Source organism: Dryobates pubescens, chromosome 2, assembly GCF_014839835.1.
Source record: "Dryobates pubescens isolate bDryPub1 chromosome 2, bDryPub1.pri, whole genome shotgun sequence".
Lineage (NCBI taxonomy): Eukaryota > Metazoa > Chordata > Aves > Piciformes > Picidae > Dryobates > Dryobates pubescens.
The window spans coordinates 26096309-26121965 of NC_071613.1; the positions used below are offsets into that span (position 1 = coordinate 26096309).

Sequence of the window (25657 nt, forward strand, 5' to 3'; positions counted from 1 at the left end):
CTCCTCCACACCAGTATCCTGCCCCAAGGCTTCTCAAGCAGAGCAGGAGGGAGCAGAAATCCCATCCCATGCCACCATTTCTGCTCTATAAATTATAGCAAGCACCTATCTCAATTTCTCTCTCCTCATCCTCCTGCTTCAGTTGGATGCTGACTCAGCAATGGCTGTAGCGTATCACACTGAGCCCCTGGCAGGACAGGACACCCAGCCGAGGCCGCTGCACTGGGGTGCAGCAGGGACCACCGCTGCACCAGCCCCCTCCTGGCCCCATGTCCAGTATCCCTTTCAAAAATCCTTGTTAGCTCTACAAAACCCCAGGATAAATGTCAGCTTCTCTCCAAACAGGAGTGTGCTAAGTGAATACATAATCTTTTAAAGAAATCACTTGGGGTTAGAAAACAAAATGAAAACATGGCAATTCTGAGACAGGGTAATTATATGCTTTACATTTCTGTGGGTTCTTATGTTTTCAATAACACTAGACACTTCTGTTCTGACTGCATACCTGAACTGCAGCTCTTCTTCTTTTCCAGTAATCTTTGGGATAATTTTCACAGTGGACATTTTACAATGGTAAGAAAAGAATTCAAAGTGAAGCTTCCTCACAAGCATGAGCCTCCCAAGCATTAAAGCCTAGTTTAAGGAATGGCAATAAGCCTTCACTATTTAGTAAACCATTGATACTGAAAAAAAAAAATAATCTCAATTATGTAGTGACTGCAACCAGACAATTCTTAGATTTGATCCTCAGTTACTGTTTGGTTGGTTTTTTTTTTAAGAAGACAGCTTGGTTTCAAAAGGCAGCACTACTCTTCCATAAGAGGCACACTCTGCTGCATGCTACCAGGCACTCTGAACCAACAGCTTTATTTCATGGATGTTTTCACTGAGAGAGCAAGGTGAAATTTATTTTCTTCCCTTGGGTCAATGGCACTCTTAGACATCACAGAACCGGACTGATGAAGTGCAGCACCAGCTCTAAGATCCTTAGACTTTCAGCTGCAAGTTATTTTCTATTTATAGGATGTACACAGTAATAGCACACAAAAATCTTCTACTCCTGAGTTTCCTATGCATAACCAGCCATGAAAAGATTTCTCTAAGATTAGGAGAAGATTAAAATCGCAACTGTACAGAAACCCTGCTGCTGTGCATTCCTAGGCACGCAGAGTCACGACTACCATCACTAGCTACACGAGGGTGAGAGGGGGCTGCAAGCGCAGAGCTATGTGGACATCCACAGCGTTGGGGGAGGACAGGTGCTAACGAGCTCCTACACACAATACGCTTCACACACAAGCAGTAAGAAATAATCTATAGTTATTACCAGGTCCTGAGTACAGCCATAACCAATATTTCAAGTGTTAACCTTTAAGCCCAAATTTTCTTAACATGACCCTGCAGAACATATATATTTCACACACCTATATTTATAATTATTTTGCTAACCTACAAACTTTATTATAGCTAGACTGTCAGCTGCAGAAACACACTTTAAATTAGATTTCAAGTATTCATCAACATTAAAGTTGTTACTCTAAGTCCTTTGAAGATCCTGAGACAAACACTTGTATTCCATCAAAAATAAGAAAAAAAAAAAATCAAAAGAACTGAAGCAGCTCCCAGAGCAGCATTGCAAGTCTCTGTGCAGGCCAGCTCCCATCCACTCAGCCCAGGCTTTTCAGACAAGATTGCTCAGCCTCACAGCTCCCAATGGCATGGTCATCCACAACACTCAGCAGCTGCTGCAAGCTGAGCTGCCTTATCTTTTGCGGTCGCTCAAAACTGCATACATCGCTACCAGCTCCTGCTCAGCGATGGTGAGCTGCGAGGAACGCGGGAGCACCAGCAATCACAACGCTGCCTCCCAACTTTTTTCTATGTATTAACTGCACAAAAAAGAGCAAGCAAGTGAAGGAAGCCAAGCAGTATTTTATTGACTCCTAGACGACAGATATGGATTGCATACAACCCTGGAAAACTTCTTGCTTTTAAAAACCCCAGAATTATAAACAAGAGAACTCATTCCTCATAAATAACCTGACACCTTTCCTTCATCAAAAGGTTTTGGCATGGAACACATTTCCTTTACAGTTTAATTTTTCATCGTTCATCTGAACAGTTTAAAAAACTATGTCTCTAATAATACTTAAATATATTGCTCATATTTGTGACTTCATAAAAAAAATAGTTTGAGCTAACACTTTCCTAGTCATCAAAAAAAAAATAATCCAGAGAGAGACTAACTTTTGAATGAGCACTTCGGAAAGAAGAGTAAAAATAATTTGCTGAAAATTATCAAAAGTCTTTGTTTATCAATAGACTGAGCCCCTTAAAAATGTGTATTTCACCTAAGAGCAGTAACCCTCTCAAGAAAACACACAGTGCACCCACCTTTCCCTCAGTCCTGCAAACTCACATCCTGCACCTACTCAACTACAGCCACAACAGAATCTCTACATGAATGAGACAAGGTTGATCTCAAAGACAGATGCCCCTGTGCTTGCAACACCTGACCACATACAATTGAAGCTCTTTACAGATAAGTCAGTCTAAACCTCAGTTGGATGATGACCACAAAAGCCTTGTCAGGTTGGCAGAGGCCATGACAGTACTTTTGGTTTTAATGAGTAGCAGACAGGATGTCTTTATGTCACCGAAGAAGCTGAATTAACACAGCTTGCAACATTTGTTTCTCTGGCATCTGGAAAAGGCAGTTACCTCTGCAAGCATCAGGTTTTGCCAAGGGGATCACTAGGCCACAGATTTGCTCAGCTTCTCATAGCAGTGCTGACTATCACCCATATCACTATCATTGTTTGCACCTCAAGGCATTGCTTCCAAAACATGAACCCAGGGGCTTCAAACTAACACATATGTGATTTTCAGTCTTGATCATTCTCTAAAGTTGAAAGTTGGTTCCTATTTGAGCAATAACAAAGCAATACATCTCCTTGGCATTCATGATTGACCAAAAGTGGTTTTACATCCACATCTCCAGCACCCCAAGTATTTTCTAATGCCCCAGAGGTGTTGGGGCTGAGGTATGGCAACTCCACATACAGCTTCATGATACAGAGGCTTTGGCCATGAAGCTGGCTGAAGGGACCCATGCTCTGCTCCACTCCATTGCCTCTGCAGATGCACGAGTACAACTCCCAACTGGATCTCTGACCCAATGTGGGTCTAAAAGCAATCCTTGACTCAATTTCAAAGCATGGACCAGCCTGCTGGTCTGATGTCCTGTGTAGCACAGGCAAGAGGTGGAGGAGTGGAGGGACAGGAACCAGCAGCTGGAGCATTGGTGCACCAATTTGGTTTGACAGGCTAACTTCAATGTCACAAAATATCATTATTTGCAAAGGGAACACAGAGAATCTCTGAGATGCTCTTCAGAAAGCACAGGTGACCCCTGGATGGGCATGAGCCATGGAATGGGTTTGGACACACTCCATGTGAGCAGAGAAGCTATACCAGACATGGCCTCATCTGCTCCTAAACATCACATACTAAAAAGCATTTTTAAAAATGCCTTCTATACACCAGTTAATCAAACTGATCTCTCAATATTTCCCTTCAATCTTACATTTTTATATGAAGCAGAAGTGTCTGCACCTTTAGGAAAAACATCATCTAAGTAATCATCAAAGCAAACAAAAGCAGCATGTTTGAGAGCAACTTACCTAATTAGCTCCATGAAGACGATCACACATGTAAAGACAAAGGAATCGCAGAAACACAACTTGGGTGAAAGCAGATATAACTCACACAAAAGATTTTTTAACAACTTTTTGTCCATACAAGGGGAAAGCAATTAATATCCAGCAAGTGACTGGTTTTGGCAATTCAGTCTTAGTGCCATTAAAATGAGCAATTATTTCTTTTTTCAGTTGTCATAGTACTGTTACAGTTGCGATTGTATTCCGATGAGTTCGTGGGATATACAAATCATGAACTTTTAAACAGGTTTCTGCACGTATAGACTAAACTTCTTAACCCAAAAGTAATTATTTTGCTGTTTCCAGTTTACAATGATAAAAAAAAAAAAAATGAAGACTTCACAATGTGTGTAAATGGGAGGTAAATGTATTTTTAAAAACAGAATAGAAAGCTGCATGTTAAAAACTGGGTCACAGACTAATAAATACATACATCAAAGACATGAAATTTTCAGCAGCTGGTTTTAAAGAGCAAGGAAGTGGGGAAAAACTAGCTGTCCAGACTCCATTCTGGCTCTGTGGTCTTCTATATGCTAGAAATATCTGCAGTTCAAAAACAAGTTAACAGAGTAGAATCAGTTTTGTCAGCTATTTTTTTGTTTAAAAAATTATGCTACCTCATAGAAGTGTGGTGTAAAACCTAGAGAAACTTCAATTTCTTCATGCACTTGATGACACTGAATTATTTTAACCCAGAAAAAATGAGTCGTTGTACACTGTAAGGACAGCCTTAATGCAAATTTTCTAAAGTAAAAGTATTTCTAGAAATACACCATAAATTAATTTCCCGTAACAAAACACACAATTATGTGTCAAATCATCATTGATTTTCAATACTCGGGGAAAACAGAAACAGGAACTGAAAAAAAAAAAGGAAAAAGAAAAAGAAAACAAAGGAAAAGAACCAACTCCAAAGAGTAAAAAGATGTTTTGATGGCTGTGGAGTTGCCAGAAAGCAATGCTGGACACCAGGAATTTCCAGAACAACCCAACCCCCTTTCCAAAGTGATGTGGAGTCTGTGAATTAGACCGTGAGAGAAAATTGATCCTGTTCAATGGGCTTCTCCACCCAGGCTCCCAGTCCTGCCTTCAGGAATGCTTTAAACAAGCACTCTTTGGCAGTTTGATACTCAGTGGCCCCTTGCTTGGTTTCGTGGTACAGGTTAGGCTTGAGAATCTTTGAGCGCAAGCTGGAGGAAAGCTGTGTGGCATAAAGGGTGAGAAAAGGAGAGAGATAAGAAACTAAGTCAAACAGTTTGAGACTGACAAAATTATTAAAAGAACTATTACTAAAACAAGTCAATAAACTTCTGAACCAAATGTTCAGAACAAGGTAGACAAGTTCATAGTACTGCTCCCTCCAGCCACCATTATTCCATACCCAGCTTCACTGCACCCAACACCAACATTTGCGTCTCGCAAAGTGAGCTCTTCGGCAGCACTGCACCACAGCAGAGGCACTCCCAGGACTTCTCATGCCAGCAAGCCTGCCTGCTGCAGTGCCTGGATCTGCTTCCTTTGATGGGTGAAACCTAGACACTGACAGTTTTTTCTTTCTGAGAACTATGCAAAGCCTCAGCAATTTTGATTGCATTTTAACTGGGATTCTATTTCTAACTAAAATACAGGGAAGATGCAAGCTCAAAGGAGATAGCACCTTTTGTCTACTTAGCTATAAACCAAGGGCTATTAGATCCTTGCATGTTTTGGACCACACATCTTCAAATGAAAGAATAAGCTACACAACTGCATTGTTCTTTTCCATTACTACGTGAAGCAGTAGGTAACACCAAGCTCAGTTTAAAACAGGCATTTCATTAAGAATTAAGAAGAAGTGGAAAATGTGCCACTCTGGCAGGCTCACCTTGGCATGAATGCGCATCCAGCGGCTGTAGAAAGCATGCTTGCAGAGGCGAGATGCACGACCCATTTCATCTTTGCCCGTTGTAGCATTAATAACTTCAAGACCAGTGTCTCCTACTGTCCAGTTCACACTGAAGTTTGGTGCTTTTCCTGGCTGACGGGCTTCTGCATTGCTAATACCTGAAAGAAAAGCAATGTTTAATGACAATAGTAAACAGTAACTCTGGCATTCTATTTTTACTGGTGAGTAAGCAATAAAGCAGAGTTACTGAAATCACATCATTAAGCAGTCTTGCAAGGGTCTTCTTTTATTCTGAGGACATTCTCTTGCAGATTTTTCACTGACTCACAGAGATACCACAATGCATATCTCATTCTCATCCTGGCTAAAGTGCTCTTTCTTTCTGTCCTTCCAAAGCAGGGCAAGTGTATGTGTGGTCTCTTGTGAGACCACCGTTCTCAGTGGAGAGGATCACTGGGAGGTCTGTAGCAAAGGCCCATGGGGACAGGAACAAGAGTACCCTTCCACATACACCTCAAGAGAATCTGGTCTTGCTTACAGTGCAAGCCAATGAACTGATTACCAACTTGCAGGTAATTCTGAAGCAGAAAGCAAGTTGCTCTACTTCTGCACAAGAAACCAGTTCTCAGAGCCCAAACAGCAGCAGGATGGGCCAAGCGTAGGAGAGGAGATACCACCAGCTTTTAACAGCTGTAACTCTCTAATCAACGTCCTTTCACTCTGCTGCTGTAAAAATTATGTTGTGAGGAGAAAGTTCTTCACAGAGAGAGTTGTTAGCTGTTGGAATGGGCTGCCCAGGGAGGCGGTGGAGTCACCATCCCTGGAGGTGTTCAAAAGGGGCTTTGACATGGCACTTGGTGCCATGGTTTAGTAGTCATGAGGTCTTGGGTGGCAGGTTGGATTTGATGATTTTTGAGGTCTCTTCCAACCTTATTGATTCTATGAAAAATTTAGGTGCATAGGGCTTATCTCATTTCAAAATGGATGTGAAACTATGAATTCTGGTCACGTTTCAAAAAAACCTTCCACCTTTGGGCTGCAGTCTTATTTGGAGAGATCACACTTACTTAGAAGGCCTACAATGTGCTTTGTCACCTTCCCTCATAAAAACAAAGTTAGGTTTTAGCAGTGGAATAAGATGGCAGGATACCTTGCAAACCAAGGCATGAAGGCACACACATTTCAGTGTCTGTTGAGTATGTTACATTAAAAGCTACCAATCTATTTCCTCCTTCTTACAGGCACCAGGGCACAGCATGACTAGTGGCACTGATGCTGTGGGCATCCAAGTTAGGCAAAGTAAGCCCCATCTTTAGCATCCTCTGCCAAAAGACAAAACTGGCAAACTGGCAGGCATTTGAATCTTTCAGCATAAATTCATCTGTTTCAGCTACCCCCCCACTTTACATGTCTACAGCTGCTTACAATGCCCAGAAATGGCAAACTGCAGGATTCAAGAGAGGACTTAGATCATTCTGGTCAGATGTTAAAATTAAAGTCATAAAAGATAATATTGGAAGGGACTTCAGGGATTATCTAGTCCAACCTTTCTTGGAGAAAGCACAGTCTAGACAAGCTGGCCCAGTACCCTGCTTGTGCAACACCTATCAAGTACAGCTTGGTCTCTGCTAATGTAGAAACAAAGCCACCAGTAGTGTAACAGCAGTGTGAAATGAGGCTGACTGCCTACCCAGCCTGCCTTGGATTTATACCCCGAAGACACCCCAGCGCTGCAGAGATGCAGCGGGTTGTATATCATGACTGTAGTACCATGCTTGAAGGCGACAGCCATCGCTGCCATCCATGTGCAACCAACCCCTCTCCTGCACATACAGCAGGACAATGCTTGGCGCTCGCAAGCAGCAGCCAGGGTCACGAGCTTGGGTTGCACACTACAGGAAAGATGAGGAGCACATCGGTTTTGATCCTGCAGACATCACAGGGGTGGCAGAACTCTACCTTTAAGGCATCTCAGTTGTGTCACCAGAGAGAACAAGGGAATATAGAGCAATTGTTTCTTTCTAATAAGACACTGGTTTTACTTTAACACAGCTCTCACTGACAGCCTGTTTCAAATCTACTCCAAAGTTCTGCTAGGTCCTACCCTTTATAAAATCTAGAAAATTTGTATAAACTGAACATGCAGCAAGATGCATTTCTTGCTGATATTTGAAGCATAATCTAAGAAACAGTTAAGCCAACCTCAGCCACCTAGCTCACTTGGCCCTGGTCTCACAGCACCTCTGGGCCCAGACATTGAGAGTGTGCAAGACATACATGGTCTAAACAACATAGTGTAATTCAGTTTGCTTACTATAATCAATTCCTTAATAAATAAGTAAACAAACATTGTGAAATATCAGCCACATTGAACTTCCTGAACGTGTTTTGTTTTTATGCTTAGTTATGTCAACCTGGTCACTATGACTGATAACCAGTAATTAAGTGAATAAATAAACAATAAAAAATAATCTTACCATTCCCTATTTTCTTAAAATACAAGCAGAAAAAAAATCAGAATTGGAACTAAGAAGTTTCCTGAAGAACTCTTTTCTGATTTCTTTTAGGAGAGAGGCATCCAGGAGCTGAAATACAGCAGGATGCCATGGATCTACACCCACTGATCTGTAAACTGGTGAGCAGGGATATGGAATATACAAGCTGACCAACTGGAAGGGTAGACAGCAATCCCTGCTGAGCAAGTACTGTCAAGAGTCTCATGCAAGTGATACTTGAGGAAGACCCAGCAAGAAAAGAACTTTATGATGAGAGTCAAAAAACCCTCATCAAATCTTCTGCATTCCAAGTCTTCAAAGGCATATAAAGTCAGGCTGCTTTTGTGAAGCTTAGATGAAACAGATCCATGCTGGACAAACTTCTTAATCAAAAAACTGGTTTTACCAAAACTGCTGAGGCAAGAGAGCTGAGAAATGACAAGCAGGTCGTTCATATTTTTTTCTTCAAGATATCCATACTATTAGCTTTGCTTTCATTTTATATATGACTGAAGAAGTACAAGGATCATATACAGTTCATCAAGTAATGAAAACCACCATTTGCTCCTTGAGCCTGCTCATGCCCTCTCAGCCACATAAGCAAATCAAATAAAGATGAGGAAGCTGAACATCCAGTATGCACTGCATTTCCATAGTGATTACACAAGCCCATTCCTTAGGTTATTTTGATGAATTAAATACATCTTAAAAGCCCAGAATGTCAAACAGACTTAAATAACAACATCCTGCTCTGCTGCTTAATTATCTGCACAAACCCTGGAGAGATGGCAAAGGAGTCCCTGAAGGTGGATCAGGGGCAGCAAGGACAGGGAATAAAGGTCACCTCAAAAGGAAAATGTCTCTAACACTTTAGATGGACCTTATCTTCCCCCTCAAAATCCAGACATAAACAGCACAATAAGCTGGAACAAGTAATGGCAGAGATAGCTAGGAAAGAAGTATTTCATTCTCCTTTGAGAACTCACAGAACCAAGCTATTTAGAGAACACTGTTCAGAACTTACTGTTGAATATTATTATAATGGGGTATAATAAGCAAAAGCAAAGGTCACAGCTCTTTGTGCCAGTGTTTATACAAATAATAAGGTTTGACAGTTCTTTGGAGACAGAGATCAAAAATCTTCATTAAAAAGGAGATGAGATAGAGAGCTGAAAAATAGTGATGTGAAGAGGAGGATAAGGTACCAAGGAAACGGGGGCCAGGGGAGGGGAAAGATCACCAAAGGACCTGCTGAAGGACTGGTTTTTATTAAAAAAATTTTAAAAAGCAAAAAAACCAAATGTAGGCAGCTGTCAGAGGAGTGCTGAGGCATGAAGATTTATAATAATCACTCTTCCTATGGTGGCTAAAACCGAAAAACCAAATGTTTTGAAAAACCGTGGGTGAGCTCCTAGGCCAGAGGCCCTCTCCACAGGCAATGGGCCAGAGGAGCCATCCCAAATTGAGGTGCCAGGAACAATAGCTCTAGCACGCGTATATGACGTAAGGAAACACCGCTTATAGCACACAGACAATATTCAGCCACGTTCAATGAAGCTAAAGATGAGGCAAGCAGGAACAACTGTCATGGTACACAACCTCTCATCATAAACCACTCTAGTTCTCCAGGATTAAAAGTGGCCAATGTGACTCAAATTTTTAAGTTCAGAGGTGTGCCAGGGAACCACCAGTCAACAACAACAACATACACACCAAGGCAGCTCCAGGAACTTCCATATCACACTGCTGGGCACAGATGTGTGTGGAAGAATAGAATAGAATAGAATAGAATAGAATAGAATAGAATAGACCAGAATAGAATAGACCAGAATAGAATAGACCTTTGAGATATTGAGTCCAACCTATCAAAACAGCCTCAATAACTGAAGACTGGATTTTCAAGAAGCCCAGGGAGGAGAAGGCCTGTCTGATATCTATCTTAAAAACAGACTTAAGGGACCCCTGTATGAAGATGGTCTTGGGAAAAGACAACACAGATGGGAGACACTCAAGCTCTATGCAGACCTGGAAAGTGTGCATGAGGCGGGAAAATGGAGATGAATACCCCACCCCCCATCCAAACCTGCTGTCTTGAAGAACTGATAAAAATTCCCAGAAATCAGCCAGAAGCAGTCCATACATCAGCTACTATGCCCATACAGCTGTATATTAACTATATTTAGTACTGTGGGTGTTGTAACTGTTACTTACTTGCTAATATGAGGACAAATACGTTATTTAACATTTTAATACACCCTAGTTCAGGGAATCCTTACTAACTGTCTTTCTTATCTAGACAAACACTCTTTAATCACTATGCTCTTTTCCCCAATTCCTCCACAAATCTGTTTCACAAAAATCACATCAAACTTCAAACATGCTTTAAAATATCACTGTTTGGGGGTTTTTTCCCTGGAAAATAAACAGACATATGCCAAAAGTCAAGCTCTACAAAACAAAAAAAGCAATGCACACAGCAAGAGAGAGGATAAGAGATTTCAGTTTAAAAGCTGTAACTAGCAGTTTTAGAATTCAAGGCACTTCAGAATTTTCCTTGGAAAGTGAGAGCTCAATTAGAAGTTATGACCTCTTAATTTAAATACTGCCATTCCTCTTAGCCCCACTAGAGCCTAGGATCAGTGCAAAGCCAAAGAACAGTACTGAAATGTTCAGCAGCAGCAGCTGCAAAGGACAACCACTAACTACACCAGCTGGTACTTGCCATATTGCTGGCTGTCAGATATATTTAATACTCTAATATAAATACTTCCAAAGAATATGCCACCAGGCTCTGAATGCAGCATTTGTGCATTAACCTACAATGTGGAAATTAAAATATTATGATCACTAGGTCATGCAAACAAGTTGGGTGACATGCTAATGAAAGCTGATGCTGCATCCAACAGAGATTGATAAAAAGTAAATGCAACCAATGGCAGCTGAGATGTTCTCTCCATCCATTTTTAGTTGGTTATTGATCTAGAAATTGGGAACCAAAGGTGTCAGTCTTGGCATACTGATTAATGACGTGGCTGTTCAACAAACATCTGCAATGGCAAGAGAAGTGACAGTGAGAGCTACCACACTATTTCCAGGATGGGAAGAGGTGTCACTATGCTGGGGCCTTCCACTTGCCTCACATAATGCTACTGCATGCTCCAGACAGCAGTTATGGGAAAGTGTATCCAAAGGTTCATACTCCATTTCTTTTCACCTTTTAAATCATGAAAGGTCCTTGCTATGCTTGATATTTCTGACCAAGCACCTTTATCAGGTTTAGACCATAACTTCTCTGTTGCAAGCGGAAAGCAGTTTACTCACAGTACATAATTTGAAAGGCTTTGAGAACTGCAAAATCACATTGCTAGTGGAACAGACTTAGTTACCGGCACGGCCTTCTCCATTAGATACTTGCCACTAAGTAAAGGTCTGTTGAGTGTATAAAGAGATGGTAGATCTTCTATCTCTGCTATCCTCTGGTATACGGCTCTGGATAGATGATCCCCATGATATAAACTCCCCAAGATGATGCTAGAGAAGTAAATTGGCTCCACAAAGAGGCTAAGTAAGGCTCCTTGAATACCCAATACGTTCCACCTAAGAGGGAGGGAAAAACAAAACAAAAGAAACACAAAAAACACTTTCTTTTTAATGGAACAAGTAACATCTGCCAGATATAGTAGCAACCAATCACAATGGAGCAAACTTTCAAATCTTCCCCTTAACCAGCACATGACTATGTTAGCATAGCTGTGACACCTGCCAGAATTTTAGCAATCAGTAAGATGCTCTATAGCAACTGGTCTACTGTCAGCATCCACTTCAGCAGCAGACTCCATCATTTAGCTTCCTCACTAACATGGCTGCTGATGCATTTTCCAGCACCCTAATGCCAGAGACAGACAGGATCATGCAAGTGAAGAAAGCCAAACCATGAGATCCTCAGTCAGAAACAGCAGATGATGCCTCCAAAAGACACCTAGCAGTGGGCAAACCATCCTCCCCAGAATACAAGAAGGACTGTCCTGCAAGACTTCAGCACCTCATCACCATAAAGGAAAGCTGGTCCTCGACACCCTTGCCAAACTGTGCACATCCTGCTGCCAGAAATGACATATGAAGTCGCTTGCAATATTCATGGGCAGGGAGAAAACTGAAAATATGCAGAGTGCATGCACTCTTTGCTCACTTTAGCTGTTTCATAGACTCCAACCATAAATCACCACAGGGATATAGCACACAGAGCAGAAAAATACTTTCTTGTAGCTGGGTTGATTTCATCAAGTTTGGGCCCTCAATCTGTTTGCAACAGCTATACAAAGTACTTTAAAAATCCTTAAAGTCTCCTGCGGGGTCTGTTCACTGTCCTTGTCCTTGAAGAGTACTTGCAAACAGCTTGGTACTATTAAAATAGGATATCTGAGTACAACGGCAACACCCAGACACAAGCAGCAGAAAAGTTTCTTTTGGTGCTTGAATAAAACAGATGAGAACAATGGAAGCTCTTGTGCGCATATAGAATGGTTGTCCTTATTTAAAGGCTCATCCTCAAGTGGGATGCAAGGCTTCCCTAGGAAGACAGCAAACCTGGACATTGCTAACAATGTTTCTTGCAGCTTATGCTGGGATGTCAGGGCTACACATCACCATCAGTTCAAACCAGAAACCATATAAACTTCTTCACTACTGCAAAAACAGAACTACACGTGTTAGCTACAAGACTTGCAAAATGTTTCAAAATAAGAGAGAAACAGAAATTGTAATCTGAGGAAACAGTTTCTTGGCATATCTTCACTGAGGATGAAAACAGAGGCAAAGTGCATTATCTTACTCACCTGTCATTAAAAAGACTGTCCCTAATGAATAAGTAAAAATACTGTGCTAATGAAAAGGTATATTTTACATTGAATAAAGGCATAGTCTGTGTAACATGGAAAATGCAATCAGAAACCAAACATTAAAGAGATCAAGTGCAAATTATTGCTTCCCAAGATGTCATTCTAAGGATCTTACCATGACTAGAATTTTGTAAGCACAAAGGTGTTTCAAAGGCCAAATGAATCATGATAGCATTTTCTTATTATTTCCAGTATTCTCTACATCAAGCACACAGAAGCATATGGCCTGCTACAGACATATTATGCAAGAAACATCTGGAAAGAATTCAAGACTAAGCATTGAAAGTTGTGGTCTTTCAAGTTGTATCTGAAACTTGCAGACATGCAAACTAAGCTCTCTTCAGTGAGGCACATTTTACTCCTTGTAAATGGTACTTGAGTGACAGATGGACATTTCTAAAAGGCCAAAGCACTCCTCTGGCAAGCCCTAGCTCCCTAAATAGAACCTTTGCCAAACGATTTTCCTTCCTTCAGCCTTCAATATTTCCAGAGCTTGTGTTTTGCTGCTTCCTCCCACACTTGGTGACCTTCTCTGGCACAGAAAGCTGAAGTTAGTTTCACTTAACTTCTTTTGATTAAGAGTGTGAACACCTGAACAAGATCCTGCAAGGTGAACTGCATGAACTAGTTTTACAAGAGCTACTCTATGATTGCCTACGTGCCGGCTATTCTACTGGGGTGTGCTGCATCATGTTTACCACTGTGGTACCTGAGCACTGGATTTGGAGCAGCTGGCTCACTACAGAAAACATTCATACAATGAAAGCCTCAAGCTCTTAATATTGATTATGCAGGGTTGGACAGTGTTAAGATTTATAAAACTGGCTTTAAATTTCAATTGTTATAATAAAAGAACATATGCTTATTTATAGAAACATATACTTGTATCAGAAACTGGCAGTAACACAGAGACAAACATGAAACCCAGATGAGGTTCTGCAGATTGCAAGCATCAAGAGGAAGGATTGCACAGGGACTTTCTCATTCCTTTTTTATACTGTACTTTGCCCAACAGTAATTTCTCACTTCCATCAGCATGCACACTAAAAGCCAACTTGATAGATATAAACTGAGATGAAGCCTCAAAAGGCCACAGGCACTGCCCCCTGAAATAATGAAACTGCCTTGTTCTCCCAGTTTACCTATAAACATAAATTGCCAGAACGCATGCCAACAAATGTAGTCAATCTAGTACCAAAGTTCACTGAAACCATAAATTCTTTTGAAGTTACTGGGCCAAACTCTATATATTTCACTACAAACAGTGAGGTGCAGAGCAGAAAAATACCAAAAAATTTATTACAGAAAACTTCAGTGTTGTCTTTCTAGTGAAACAATTAAGCAGAGGATTTTTTTCCCTTCAAATTTAAAATAGTATCAGAAAAGGGTTAAGTAACTGAAGTGACTAAAAGCAAGCTCACAAACTCAAACGTTCTAAGACTTCGATGTAGTTTATAAAACCTTTCCACAGTGCAGTAGAGTCGACACAGACCCTGGCTGCAACATAGTACTCATTTAGGAGCATTTGATGGCACAAGAAAGAGGTAATGGAAGACATCTCTCCTGCATCAGCCAGGGGCAAAAAAAGCAGAGCTCCCATGTAAAATGGCCTGATCTTAGGTTCAGTCTTACCAGGCAGGTCAGACCCATGCAGTACTTTTCCTCACCATTAAAGCACCAAAGTGGCATCGTATTTGCAACAGAGAAAAGCATTATACTCATTAAAGAATGAGTATAAGCAGAATACAGGAGTGCTACATCACATCAATGACAACACTGAAATGCCTAAAGTAAGGTACATAGGTGAGAGATTTGCCAAAGGGGAAGAACATCTCAGCACGCAGGGAGACTCCCTCCAACGTAAAACTTCTCTCCGGAAAAAACTGAGATGTTGGTCTTAGCTGAGCATAAACCCAACACCTCTTATGACAGTGCTTTACATATTCTGACTGTTCTGGTTTTCAGGTGCTACAGAGAATTTTCTTTCACAACATTTAAAAAACTTCCAAGTATATCTGACATTTAAGATATGGGCTTTTATATTGGTATAAAGCATGAGCCACAAGATTCAGGTCCAGACTGACAGCATTCACATACGGGCTCTAGATCTCATTACAGTTAATGGTGATTTACTCGGCAGCAGAGTATAATCACAGTTGTTGAGTGAACTCCAGCCCTGAGTTGGCCATCTGATGCCAGGGAAGCTGGAGTGCCTGGTGCAGATGGATACCTGTGGCCCAACATCAGCTGCAGCATGCAATACTCTTTCAGCTAGCTCTGCAGTTCTGCAAGGTGATACACAGCACAAAGGGAAGGCATCAGAAAGTTCAATCCCAACTCTTTCAGCCTGTCCTTGTAGGAGAGGTGCTCCAGCCCTCTGATCATCTTCATGGCCCTCCTCTGGACTCATTCCAGCAAGTCCATACCCTTCCTGTGTTGAGGCAGAATCTCCTCTCTTGAACTGCTGGCCTTGCTTCTTTTGATGCAGTCCAAGATGCCATTGACTTTATGGGCTGCAAGTACATATTGCTGGTTCACATCCAGCTTCTCATCCACCAGTACCCCTGAGTCCTTTTCCACAGTGCTCCTCTCAATCTCACTATCCCACCCTGTATTGTACCAGGACCAGTATCAATAGGAGGCAAACCTGCACTAAGTAACCCACAGTAAGTGCAAGAAGTTTATGACCTTTGATGGTAGCACTCCTCACAAACATCATTTTATTTATTCTGAGGTCAGACCTGCAATTACAAACAAGGGAATCTATTTTCCCTTGTAGCTCTATCTAGGCAGGCAACCACACAGCTCCAATGTATCTTGGCTCTACTTAATTCCAACAGCCTCTCTACCAATGAAATGGTGTGGGGGCAAAAAAAAAGTTGCTCTTCTGAGTAAGGCATTAGCCACAGCTGGTATGTTTCATGAGAAGCTAAGTAGTTATTTGAAGCCAAAAACTTAGGATGCATGCTGGTGGGCAAACATATCAAAAAGAGGATGACAAAAATAGACATAATTAAGTACCATAAAAGGTTAGGATACATTTAAAACAAATGCACACGTATTAATGTCTCAAAACAGTTACACAGAATCACAGAAACCACCCTAACACCATCCTGGAGGGCCACCAGGCACGAACACACCAGGATGATCTTTGTCCTAATGCTTCTGAGCCCAGTGGTATCATACTCATGGCCCTGCAATTTTTTGTGGAAGTTCCTACCAAGCTCAAGTGGGTGCTAAACAGCACACAGCAACAAAAGTGCTCAGAGGTTTGAAATAATAGCTTGGATTATATACATAACCAACACAGCTGAGGCTGTTCAAATACAAGTTTTCCTGCTTGTTGCAATCCTTGCAACTCAAATTTATCCACGCTTTTTCCAGGCTGGGACTGTGAACCTTTGCAAACCCTCAGTGGAAATTGTCAGGGTTCAGGCATACTGGAGAACTGGCTGCTAGACACCTCGGAGCAATGCATTCTTTCAAATGTAAGTGGGCAGAACACGGTCTTAAGTGTCAGGGAAATGTGGGGGAGAAAAAAAGGGGGAAAAGAAGAAAAATAATAGTATGAAATTTGGGCCTCCTTACCCGTCATACAGTCTTTGTTCTGTGTCAAGGGGTTCTATTTGCTTCCTTCACTGGCACAAATAAAATTATTCCCATTAGCCCCAAGAAGAGGTGACAGCTAGCTACGCAAGCGAGAGATGGATTCTGTTCTGCATCATACAAAATCAACAAAAATAGTCATATGTGCTCTAGCTCAGCAACTGTCTTCATTTTTTAAATTTGCACTAACAGCAATGATGATGTGATAAAAGTCAAATGAATGTAGCACGGTTACCATGTCAGGTGGTTGAGGGAAGGCCTGGAATGAAGGTGGAGAATTTATTTGATGCAATTTATTGAAAATATAAAAGAAACTGAAATGTCATTTTTGCAGTGGTTTCAACAAACCACTGTCCTAGTTTCCAAAAGGCCCCATCTATTCATGTTAGGGGGATTTAAACTTCCACTTGAGACAGGACTGGAGGGACAAAGAAATTACATAACCTTCCTCCTGTATTTCTGATTTGACATGTGCAATTCACAAGAACAAATTTTTAATCAGGCTGTGACTTGACAAAACAGCAGAGTTATGTTAATTTAAAAAATGACTAAAATATCATTAGCTGCAAAATTTGGGATTTGTCATCTTTTTTGTAAGAACACAGAGGCTACAAACAGACTCATTTCAAAAAACTGTGTTGCAGCTCTCCCATGCCTCTGAATACTTATTAAAGGATACTGCTCCTAAATTATCTGGGGGGGTAATCATTTGTGCATTTATGATTTTGGAAAAGACTGTCAAATAGGATGATGAGAATGGAATTGGATAAAGTATAAATAAAAGCACCAGTACTGAAAGCAAAATACAGTACAAATATTTAAACTAGAGTAACAATCAAAAGTACCCAGCCATTACAGGTTTTTTTTAATGGGAACATTTTGTTCCCTGTACTAAGTAATACAAATCTAAATCTGCCTGTGGAAAATGTAGGTATCCTTGATATCACAGCCTCATAGACTGCTTTGGGTTAGAAGGAACCTTTAAAACATCATCCAGTCCAACTTCCCTGCCACAGGCAGAGATGTCTTCCACTAGACAAGGTTGTTCAAAGCCCCATTCAACCTCCTGCCGAACATTTCCAATGATGGGATAAGGATGTGTGCCATCTGAGGATGTTACCCAAGTATAACTAATGCAATATACTTATTACACTGTTCTGCTAATGCTATATAGCTTTAGGGAAATAATAATAAAATAAAAAAAAAAATAATCCCTCTACTATTTCTCAGTGATAAAAATACAAAACAAAGCTGTCATGACTTGGAATGATAGACAATGATTTCACCTTGCCTCTGAAGCCAGCAGAAGGTCTGACACCAATTGCAGGTGAAGAATCAGAGCTTTGTCACTGGAGTTGCAGCCACCCGCATGCTACATCTAAGCAATGAAATAAGCCAGTCAATAACCTGCATGTTCACTGCAGGTATCATGCAATCCTCCTTTCTCGTTCAGCAATAAGAAGCAATAGCAAAGAAACCAACCACTTGCTATCTCACCTCGCTATCTTGTCACTGCAGGACATGGTAAGTAGCCTTTCTCCTTGCAGTACACCATCCCACGTCTGGATAGTTGTAGTGGAGCGCACGGGGATGGTCCCTTCCCCAGATTCTATTTTTGTCCGTAGCTGTCCTCTGGCTTTGCGGTTCGGATGCCTGTCACCTTGATCTAAATGACAAAAATCACTTAGAACCAGCTGAGAAACATTCTCAAAGTGTCTTACAGACAGCATTACAATAAGAGGAGTTGATTAAAGGCATTTGCCTGCGTAACAATTTCTATTGCTCCTTGCAAGTCAGCTACAGCATCAGACATCCCTCACAAATGCTGGCTTCTGAAACACACTTGCAATTAAACCAAGCCTTCCACAGAGGAGCAGTACACAGCAGGTAGCTCTTCAATTCTGTTCTGTGCGTCACAGCGTTAGGATGAAGTTAATGGACAAATCAGGAAAGGGGCAGGCAGACAACTACCGTTAAGAGATGGAAACAGTGAAACAGTTTGGTTAGTTCTGTACAAATACTTGCTGACTCACTGGCTTATCTTGGCTAGCATTCAGCCTCTTCAAGACCACATGGTGGATCAGTTTATACTTAACTTCTACCACAGAGGAAGAACAGCTCAGATTTTTTGTGAAGAGATCTTTGTCTAACACACATCTACACTAAAAGGAAAGAAGACACCTAATTTTTAACTGTGCCACTTGTACATGCTCAAAGAATGCTTCAAACTCCCTTGCTTGAGTTACAACCTGCTGCCATACCCTCTTGCGCTGCTTCATGGGGTGAGAAAATCCTAGCATCGCCGCAAGGAGAAGTGCTGATATAGAGATGGAACTGCACATTCTCCTTCAGCTTAAACCCGCCTCGTTCCGATTTGATAAAAATGGATTTTTGCTGATCTTCTTTATTGCTGAAACAGAAAATAAACTTAGGGTCAAAACTGACATTAGCATGTAAATAACCATAAGCTGGGCACTCTTAATAGGCATTAAAAACAAACACAGGAGGTCTGGAAATTTTATAGCACAAACCTAACAGTTATTACAATTAACAAAACCGAGACAAGGCCACTGACATACGTCAAGAGCTTTTGGACACTTAGCAGCGAATAGAATAGAATAGAATAGAATAGAATAGAATAGAATAGAAATAGACCAGACCAGACCAGGTTGGAAAAGACCTTCGAGATCACCGCGTCCAACCTATCATCCAACACCACCTAATCAACTAAACCATGCAACCAAGCACCCTATCAAGTCTCCTCCTAAAGACCTCCAATGATGGTGACTCCACCACCTCTTGAAATTATGCTGATTTACATGCTTACAGTTTACAAAATTATTGCAAATTAATCTTTCTGTCCTCCCCTCTCAAGACTGTGACACACACCTGAATACATCTTTTATTAAAGTCAGCCTGAGTTCTGAAGTAAACATCCTAATGTAACAGGGCAAGTATTTCACATCAAAACAATTAAGACTGCTGTTTTAGACAGACACCTTTTCAGCTCTATGTGATCAGCTCATCTTCCTTTTCCTTCTAGCTTACCTTAGGTAAAGCTCAAGTTGTGTATACAGAAATTTAAGCAGGCACCGACGAGATATAATTTCTGCATGGCAGTCATTTAATGCAAGACCACGGTCACTCATGTATTCACCATTGATGCATTTTGTTCCTGTAGAAACACTTATTACCAGGGCATCTTTCACATCTGTACCTGCAAAACAGAAATTCCAGGAAGAAGATGCAATTAAAATCACAAATAATCTAGCAAGTAGCTTTACAGAACACAAAAAAGGCTCCTTTTCATTTGTTTCTTTTCTTTTTTCCTTTTTTAAAAGTTTTTTCTTCTGATTATTTAAAGCAAAAGGTTCAGTCAGCCACACCCTGCTTGTCCCAGCATGGTTTATGGTTCTTGTTAGTTCTCCATGCTAGAGTTCAGACAAGCCAGAAATTGAAAACCTTCAGGGAAAAACTGCTGCTTCAGGAAGACTTATAAAAGCCTGACTTTGAAAGGTAGTGCTTTCATCTTTAGCCCCAGGCAGCCTGCATGTACCTTCTGGCCACCTATGCAGATATTCACAGCAGCTTTAAATATTTGAAAGGCACTGATTTATTAAAGCAGCAACACATTATGGAAGAGTATTAAGCCAACAACAGGAAAAATAGGACTAAGAAATTAAGAAGTTTAAATGCTTAAATCACTGTAAAGCTTATCATCAGTATTATGGTTCTGTAAGTGTGTTTCTTTATATTAAATCATTCCATCCAATAGAATTTGAAATGTTTTTGGGGTTTTCTATACAAAGAACTGTCTTTATCACAAAAAAACCCCAAACCTCCAAAGGTCAGCTGCATGAAGAATTCACAAAGACAGGTTAAAATGTTACATCCCTCTAGCAAAGACCCATCAAAAAAATCCCCACCAAGCCACAGTAATTCCTCTGAAGCTCTCAAGGCCTCATGAGCAGAGGCAAACAGCAGCCAAGCCCTGCTAAATACTTTCTGCTGTCTTCCTCCACAAAATAGTTCCTGTGCTATGGAAAAGCAGGAAACCCACTTTCAATGCACTCCAAGCACCTAGTGTTGAGGATACTCCCATAGCCACCTGGCTGCATAATGGCAGTGCCCATATAAGGGCAAGGTAGTCGGTAATTGGGTAGAGAGGTAATTGAAACATGGACTGTGTGAGCTCTTACTCTTGATAAAATAGAGGGCCTTAAAACATGAACCTGAGCCCAGCTGCCTCCTTATGCCCACAGGGCTGGAGAAATCCGTGGAGGAGAAGCAGGAAGCCACTTCACTCTACAACACAAGGCTGCACAATGGAGTCATCTAATTTCAGGGGTTCCCTCACAGGTCCCCATGAAATGACCTTTTTTAATTCTGTGTAAAGCTATTTCTTCAGTTAAGCAACCTGTATTTACATGTTAGTTAAGTCTTAGTTCTTTGATTACATGGCTATTCTGGGAACTGTGGACACAGGACTCTAATTACAATTAAAAGTTGTTAGGTATCACAAAATACATTAAACTACAGCATGTTCCTCACAGTGCTTTGCATTTGAGGTTAAAGTGGTGTGTTAATAATCATCAATGTTTTGGTTGTCACTGAGCAGCACTTGAGGAGCATCAATGCTCTCTCTCCAAAGCTCCCGAAGGCCAGTGTGCTGAGGGTAGACAAGAAACTGGAAGGGGACACAGCCATGCCAGCTGAGAGATAGTGACCAAGAGATATCCGAAACCACAAGGGTTGCGCTCAGCAATAAGAGCTCAGGGGGAAGAAGAGAAGATCTTCAAGGTTACAGCTCTTGGCTACCCAGGAGTCTTCTCAACCTCCTTCCATTGTTTCCCCAAGCCCCAGGAGAAAGCAGCAAGCAAAAGGCTGGGTGGGTGTTTGACTGCTGGCCAGAGTCAGCCCATCACTAATGTCTTCTGACAGACTTTGGGCTGCATTGTCTCCTTGTCACATCCCTCTTATCACACTGCCTGTCCCTAGAGCACGCAGCTAGCATCTGCCCTAACCAGCATCCTCAGACCTCTTTCTTCTTTGGAGGAGGCTCCTACAAACATCCCCACGGGAGGAAAGGGCTGGTGCTGCTAAAATCAACAAGGGGAGGCTGTGCATTTATCACTGATCTCCATCCGATTCATACGGCTAAGTGGAGATAGCTCATGAGAGCCCCAAAATTGATATCCCATTAGGGGTAAGACCAAAAGAATTTTAGCATGAGGAAAACTAAGCAGCAGTGTGGTTGTAGATCAGCTCAGGGTAGAATTTCACTGTTTTGGGTGAGCTGGCAGAGCACAGATTTCATGCCCGCAACCAGAAAACCACGACATTACTGCTGCTTGTACAAGCACACAAATGGCAGCTGCCAGAACATAAGCTACTTCCTTCAGATATTTTTACTAAAATGATTGAGACACGAAGCACTAAGAATAAAACATAGCAAGAATAACTCTAACAAAGTGTAAAACCTTAGAAGCTTAGAAAGCAAGCATAACTTCTTACATAATATGCCAAAACCAAGAATGCCATCTGTGTGACTGATGTGGTGAAATTATTTTAGATTTACTTTCAAAAAGTTGCATGGTTAATTTTAAAAGGGACATGTATTTTGTAGACCATGAGTTATCTCAGATGTTTCCATCAGATAGAAGACAGGAACTCTCTGGAAATAGAAATATTTGCAGGTCTCACTTTCCTGCCATTATTTTTAGCCAAGATCTAATTGACATATTTAGTGCACCTTGAAGATTAAACAGCAAAATTATATTTCAGTACTGGTTGACTGAAAAAAGTTTCCTCAAATGCAAAGAGCCCATATTTAAGCTCTTGTATTAAAATGGTACTTTTTTTTTTCACCTGTTGTCATGACAACTCCAGCAAGGACTTTTCTTCTTGCATGTGGAGATGTGAAATTCTCCGTCAAGTCACTGAATTTGTCTACAACCAAGCGTGCAACAGAATCCGCTAAAACCTGTAGAATCAGACAGAAATGCACATTAGAAAATCAAACAATTTAAAAATTACAGAAGCGTTAGATTATAAAGATTTGCACTTTCAAGTTATTTGACACAAATTAAACTAGTTTTTGTTGTTCACTTTAAAAGTGAACATCAGCAGTATGTCAAGGAGGTGGTTAGATCCAGTGTCCCCAGGCATTCTGAGCATTTGCAGCCCTGAGCAGAGCTCTGTGTTTCACATCTACAAAACCAGGGTCAGACAGCCCTAAGCCAAGCACCAATGCTCATGATCATTATGAACATCTGAGGCTTAGGAGAACAACTGGATAGACAAACAAGTCTACATTTTCATGCGCAAACCTCAAAACACATCATTTCATATCCTCCACACCGGACCCGACAAAAAGATTGAAGTATAAAACACAGGCTCCTCAAAACAACATCACTATCTAGCCTTTACACAAAAACCAAACAAATCTGTTTTCAACATTGCTTAAACACTTTCTTTTTTGTTCTTTTTACAAGACATATACAAATTTAGGAGAAGAAAATGTCGATTTATAACCCCAAATAAACTATCTCAAAATTAGGATTTATCTCTGCCTTCAGAAAAACCTGAACAATGACAGCCTCAGCCTTGTCGTCTTGCCAGTGGGGTTAGCAAGCAATACAGTCATGATGTAAATGGAGATACTTCCAATATTAAACAAAACTTCAAAATACCAGCCCTGCTCTTGCTGGACAATGGTTCCATTCAACACTGCAGCTAATCTTACCTGCCATTTATAAGGCAGCTGAAACTGTAACAGCTGGAAGAGATGAATCACAGAACCATAGAATTTCAGGGGCTGGAAGGGACCTTGAAAGATCATCTACTCCAGCCCCCCTGCCAGAGCTGGAACACCTAGACCAGATCACACAGGAGTGCATCCAGGTGAGTTTTAAATATCTCCAGAGAGGGCGACTCCACAACCTCCCTGGGCAGCCTGTTCCAGTGCTCTGTCACCTTCACAGTGAAAAAATATTCCTCATATTTATGTGAAACTTCCTATGCCTCATCTTCCACCCACTGCCCCTTGTCCTGTCACTGGGCACCACCGAGAAGAGCCTGGCTCCATCTTCTCAGGACTCACCCTTTACCTATTTATTAACATTGATAAGGTCACCTCTCAGTCTCCTCTTCTCCAAGCTATAGAGCCCTCAGCTCCCTCAGTCTCTCCTCATACAGAAGATGTTCCACTCCCTTAATCATCCTCATGGCTCTACGCTGGACTCTTTCAAGTAGCTCACTGTCTTTCTTGAACTGAGGGGCCCAGAACTGGAACAAATATTCTAGATGCGGCCTCGCCAGTGCAGAGTAGAGGGGGAGGAGAACATCCCAGATAAGTCAAGATAAAATCTCCACATGAAAAGAACTGCAAATCACAGCAACCCATGCAACAGCATGGCTAGTACAGCTGGCTGTTCCCAAGGGAGTGGCTCAGAAAGGCAAGATAAAAGCTAGATGCCATGATGAGCAGTCAGCAGGCTGGCAGGAGAGACAGGGCAGACAGACCCCACTCATCTTCCACCAGCACTTGCAGCAAGAGAAGAGCAGACAGGGAGCAAGCTCAGCCCCTATCTCAGAGCATCAGGTGTAAAGAACTTGATCCAGCTGTCCATATGTTGGTATCCAGCAGTATTTGAGATATTCTAGGGTAACCACTTGGCCAACAGGTTAACCCACCAGAAGGACACAGGTCCTGTTTCATACCTGCCAGCACCATGTAGATCATCTCAGATACCCAAGAGCATCCAAAATGATGCTAAACACATAAATGAGCAACTACACCAAGCCCAAAAGGACACTTGTGGCTGAGAGTCATCCTTTTACAAACTGGCTTTGGGCTGTTAAGTAACGAAACATCACCATGCTTATCCTTTCAGGGGACCCAGGGCAAATCAACAAGACTGACAGGCAGCAGCTTCAGGACACCCACTTGAAATAGTACAAACTCTTGAACAAAACGAGTTCTAAAACCAGACTATGAGAGTTAAAAGAAAAAGAAAGAGGGTTTGAAGACTCTCAGCCTAATTCACCATTTTCTTCATACTGACAGCCTAGAAATAATGTGGAGGAGCTCTCAATGTTAACTTCCTTCTGGAAAAACTTTAGCAGACAAAGAAGCAATAATTAAAGTTCATGTGTGATGATTTCAGAACTCAACAGCTTTTTTTTCCCAGAATCTGGCTGGAGACAGCAACCAGCAGTCAGTGGTGACTGAGGTCACATTTGCACCAAGTGTTGGTCCATGTTTTGCAGCTGCACAACTTGCAGAATCAGAAGACTCTCAACACTGCAAATAAAAATTTTCTTGATGCATCTGAATGGACTGCAACCCAGAAACTTTTATCAACAGATGGAGACATTTTTCAGGACACAATTTTGCTGAGGCTACAAACGTGTCTGATTTTCAAACAAGGTCTTTTTGCTCCCGGACCCAGAACTGTTACAATCTGTGCTCTGACAGCAGCATGACCATACAGCATAACATCTGCATTTAATTGTGCCTGTACTTACCTAAATGCAGAAAGCTGAACTTTAAGATAATATGCACACACACAAAAAAACCACCCCACAACCACAAACAAACAAAAGAGCAACAGTTCCATTAGCACCTTGGGTTTAGAAACGAAAAATTAATACACAAAAGGCTTAAATTATTAACCTCCCTGAAACTGTGTGGGTAGATCATTGCAGAGCCCCATTCCAGTGTTTTATCCATAGCCCCACTGCATAATTATGTTTTCCATTTGCAAGCTGGAGACCTTATTGTGGCCTTCCAGTACTTAAAGGGGGCCTATAAGAAAGATGGGGGCAATCTTTTTAGAACGGCCTGTTGCAAAAGGACATGGGGTGATGGTTTTAAACAAAAAGAGAGGAAATTCAGATTAGGTACAGGGAAGACATTTTTTACAATGAGAGAGGTGAAGCACAGGCACAGGTTGCCCAGAGAGGTGGTAGAAGCCCCATCCCTGGAAACATTCAAATTCTGCTCAGAGCCCTGTCTGACCTACCTGATGTAGTTGATAAAGGTCCCTTCCA

The 25657-nt window shown here is 41.4% G+C and overlaps 1 protein-coding gene across 1 annotated transcript in view; it reads right to left on the reverse strand.

The window, feature by feature from the left end:
• Positions 1-449: 449 nt before the first annotated feature.
• Positions 450-25657, reverse strand: part of ADARB1 (adenosine deaminase RNA specific B1) — a 72333-nt gene continuing 47125 nt past the window's right edge. The window contains exons 5-11 of the mRNA XM_054172505.1: positions 22472-22586; positions 19652-19820; positions 18865-19013; positions 18101-18269; positions 11515-11696; positions 5584-5762; positions 450-4920 (exon numbers count right to left, since the gene is read on the reverse strand). Coding sequence (XP_054028480.1) covers positions 4744-4920; positions 5584-5762; positions 11515-11696; positions 18101-18269; positions 18865-19013; positions 19652-19820; positions 22472-22586 — 1140 coding nt within the window. The 3' untranslated portion in view covers positions 450-4743. The remainder of the gene's footprint in view (positions 4921-5583; positions 5763-11514; positions 11697-18100; positions 18270-18864; positions 19014-19651; positions 19821-22471; positions 22587-25657) is intronic.